Source organism: Mesitornis unicolor, unplaced genomic scaffold (genome assembly GCF_000695765.1).
Source record: "Mesitornis unicolor isolate BGI_N332 unplaced genomic scaffold, ASM69576v1 scaffold50622, whole genome shotgun sequence".
Lineage (NCBI taxonomy): Eukaryota > Metazoa > Chordata > Aves > Mesitornithiformes > Mesitornithidae > Mesitornis > Mesitornis unicolor.
The window spans coordinates 60246-63027 of record NW_010168164.1 but is presented as its reverse complement, the minus strand read 5'-3'; the positions used below and the strand labels follow the sequence as shown (position 1 = coordinate 63027).

Below are 2782 nucleotides of genomic sequence, written 5' to 3'. Positions count from 1 at the left end.
ACTCTTTCCACTTTTTCTTTAACCTGCTCAAAATCCTTTTGCAGTTGTTTTTTCTCAAATTCCAGCTTGCTCAGTTTGTTACTAGTCTCTGTAACTGTTTCATGAAGGATCTTGTTCTCTTTTTCAATATCTTTCACTCTTGCCTCACTGCTCACTTGAGATCTTTGCCTCAGGGATAACACCACTTGATTAAGGTGATCATTTTCTTGTTTAAGGTCCTTTATCTACATAAACAATAAAAAAATTCATGCAAATGTTACTCATCTACCTTACAATGTGCTGTATCACAGGATAGAATCATGTCCATTTAATCCAAGATAGATTCCTCAACAGTCTTCCCTGACTAAAACCAACAACATAAACACATGAAAATAGTTGTTACCTCTGGTAACATGGTATTCTGACAAATTAAAAATGGTGCTATATTCCTCCTACCAACTAAGAAGGTTGAGGCAGAGGGAGAAAACAGACAAGTGACCTCCAGAGAACACTCTGGAGAGGATGCTTTCTTGAGAATCATTCCTAATAAAGGCTATCTTTCTGTCTAGGTTTACATCCACATCTTTGGGATCCAAAGATACACATTCTCTCTGATAAGGAGTCAGAAACTGCAAAACATTTGAAAATTTATAACAACTGTAAACCTCATTAGGGACACACTTTCTGCAGAAACAGTACATTTACCACACTGACCAAATTTCAGCTGAAGCGATTGTGATTTAGACTGTAATTTGCATTTGATTCTTATCTAGACAACATCCACAGAAATCAAAAAGGACTTATACCTGAAAAAAATGAGAATCAGTCCTTTTCTGATGATTGAGGATACTTCTGTTTTTACTTCCTGCCCTAATTGTGTAGCATTCGTTAATTCTTACCACAAAAAGGCTGTATGTGTTCTAACTGAAATGTAGGACCTTGGTGGTAAAGCGCAGTTTCCCAGGCAGAAATCTAGGTAAGAATCCTTCAAGATGTAAAGCACTACACAAATAAGACATTTTGTTATTAATCTTCACCCTTGGAGTGAATCCAAGTTAATCCTTGAATTAATCTTGGAGTAAATTTTAATACAGATTGAAAATATATAAAGCAGCCTCCAGTGATCCATGTCTGTATTTTCTTCACTAGTCAAATCATTACAGACGATACCTTGCATGAACCTGTAATAGCAGTTTCAAGGCACTGCATATGAAATGCAGCACAGTAGTAAGCGCTGAAGGGCATTTAAAATATTAATCCAGGAGACATAAATGCTTTTTCAGCATCTTTTAAAAATAGAGCAAAAAAGGTTGGGTGTCTTAAAAAAAACCAAAACATACAAAGCCAATCAGGACATACAGCTGGCAGGAGACCAATCTTCTGCAATAAAATGTGGTTTTATTTGCACCACTTGGTATCCCATTTAGTAAGATCCAGGGCTTCCTTCCCCGTAGAGGGAAGGTCTGTCCACACAACAGCCTAAAGATCCCTCTATGGTTACAGGAGCAGCAACCACCAAAACATGCTGAGCTTTTTCTGCTTGAAGGAACCTTTTACCTACATTTGAACAAGTTCAACCCGCACTTAATAGCTCTCAAATTGCCCTATCTTCCCAAGAGAAACAAATGCTCTAAATGGCATCCGTAAATTATCATTACTGAGCATAGACTTTCATATGACACTTGTGAAGTTTGCACCTGTCTGTCTTTGTCAGCTTTTAGAGCCTCCATGACGACTTGTAGCTGCTCCTTATCTTTTATCAGCTCCTCACTCAAGGTCTCCAGATCTTGATTACTCTGCTTCTCTTTTTCAATTTGATTTTGCAACTTCTCAATCTGCATGGAAAGAACACACCAAGACACATCAGTCACAGCTTAACACTTTAAGTTATTTTGAAGACCAGAGGGGAATGAGATGAGCATCCCTGTGCTGTTGGACCTCTGTTTTCCCCAGCAGGTGACAATACTGGATATTTCAAGCCCCAGGTCCCAGTCCTATAATGAACCATTTCTTTTTACTCCCTCCTTTGAAAGCTGTACTCATAAGACACTAAGCACTGAAAAGCAGTAGCTTTTCAGTATTTAGAAGCAAGAGGTTCAGAGAGCTGGGGTCCCCAAGTCTGGAAGTATTTCTTTTACACTTGTAAAGTACTGAACACACCTACAGCTCTGCACAGCTCATTTTTTGTGTTGGTATTATAAACTTTGCCAACAAGTGAAAATGTCAATGAAAAAGGCATTAACAATAATTCTTACAAGTGGGAAATAGCTGGAGGCTGGGCTCTGCCTATGTCAACAAGTGCCTCATTACAGGAAGTGTTTAAACAAGCAGGGACTGCCCAGATTGGAGATAAGAGTGGCTCAACAGTTAGAAATGTATCCATGTTAAGGTTCATTGGTCTCAAAGGAGCTGTTCAGAGAAAGCTTGAATAAACTCAGTAACTCAGCAATAGCTAGTCTTCATTAGCACCTCCCAGAAGACTGGAGGCAAGTAAGAAAGTACCATTTACAGCTTGTTTCAGTCCAGGAAGTCAGGAATGCAGAGAAAACAGAGAGGTACTTGGCCTGCTACTACTTGACTGTACCCAAAAGGAGGGTTTTCTGTTATTAGCTCCTCTGAAAACCTTGCAAGAAATGAAAGAAGATGGATGCGACTTTTCCTTCATATCATCTCCTCTTGTACTACATGAATAATTCTGTTCTGGCTACATGATCCTTCCAAGCACTACATCAGTAGATGGCCAAGCATACTTGAACAATGTTCGGAAGTCGCAAACAGTGGATGAAATCTGACTCCAGTTAAA

The 2782-nt window shown here is 39.0% G+C and overlaps 1 protein-coding gene across 1 annotated transcript in view; it reads right to left on the bottom strand.

The window, feature by feature from the left end:
• CCDC88C (coiled-coil domain containing 88C) overlaps positions 1–2782 on the bottom strand; it is a gene marked incomplete at its 5' end in the record, with an annotated part of 82844 nt that overhangs the window by 26451 nt on the left and 53611 nt on the right. The window contains 2 exons of the mRNA XM_010178909.1: positions 1–224; positions 1677–1814. The exon at positions 1–224 is cut by the window's left edge and continues 868 nt beyond it. Of these exons, the coding sequence (XP_010177211.1) occupies positions 1–224; positions 1677–1814 (362 nt within the window). The remainder of the gene's footprint in view (positions 225–1676; positions 1815–2782) is intronic.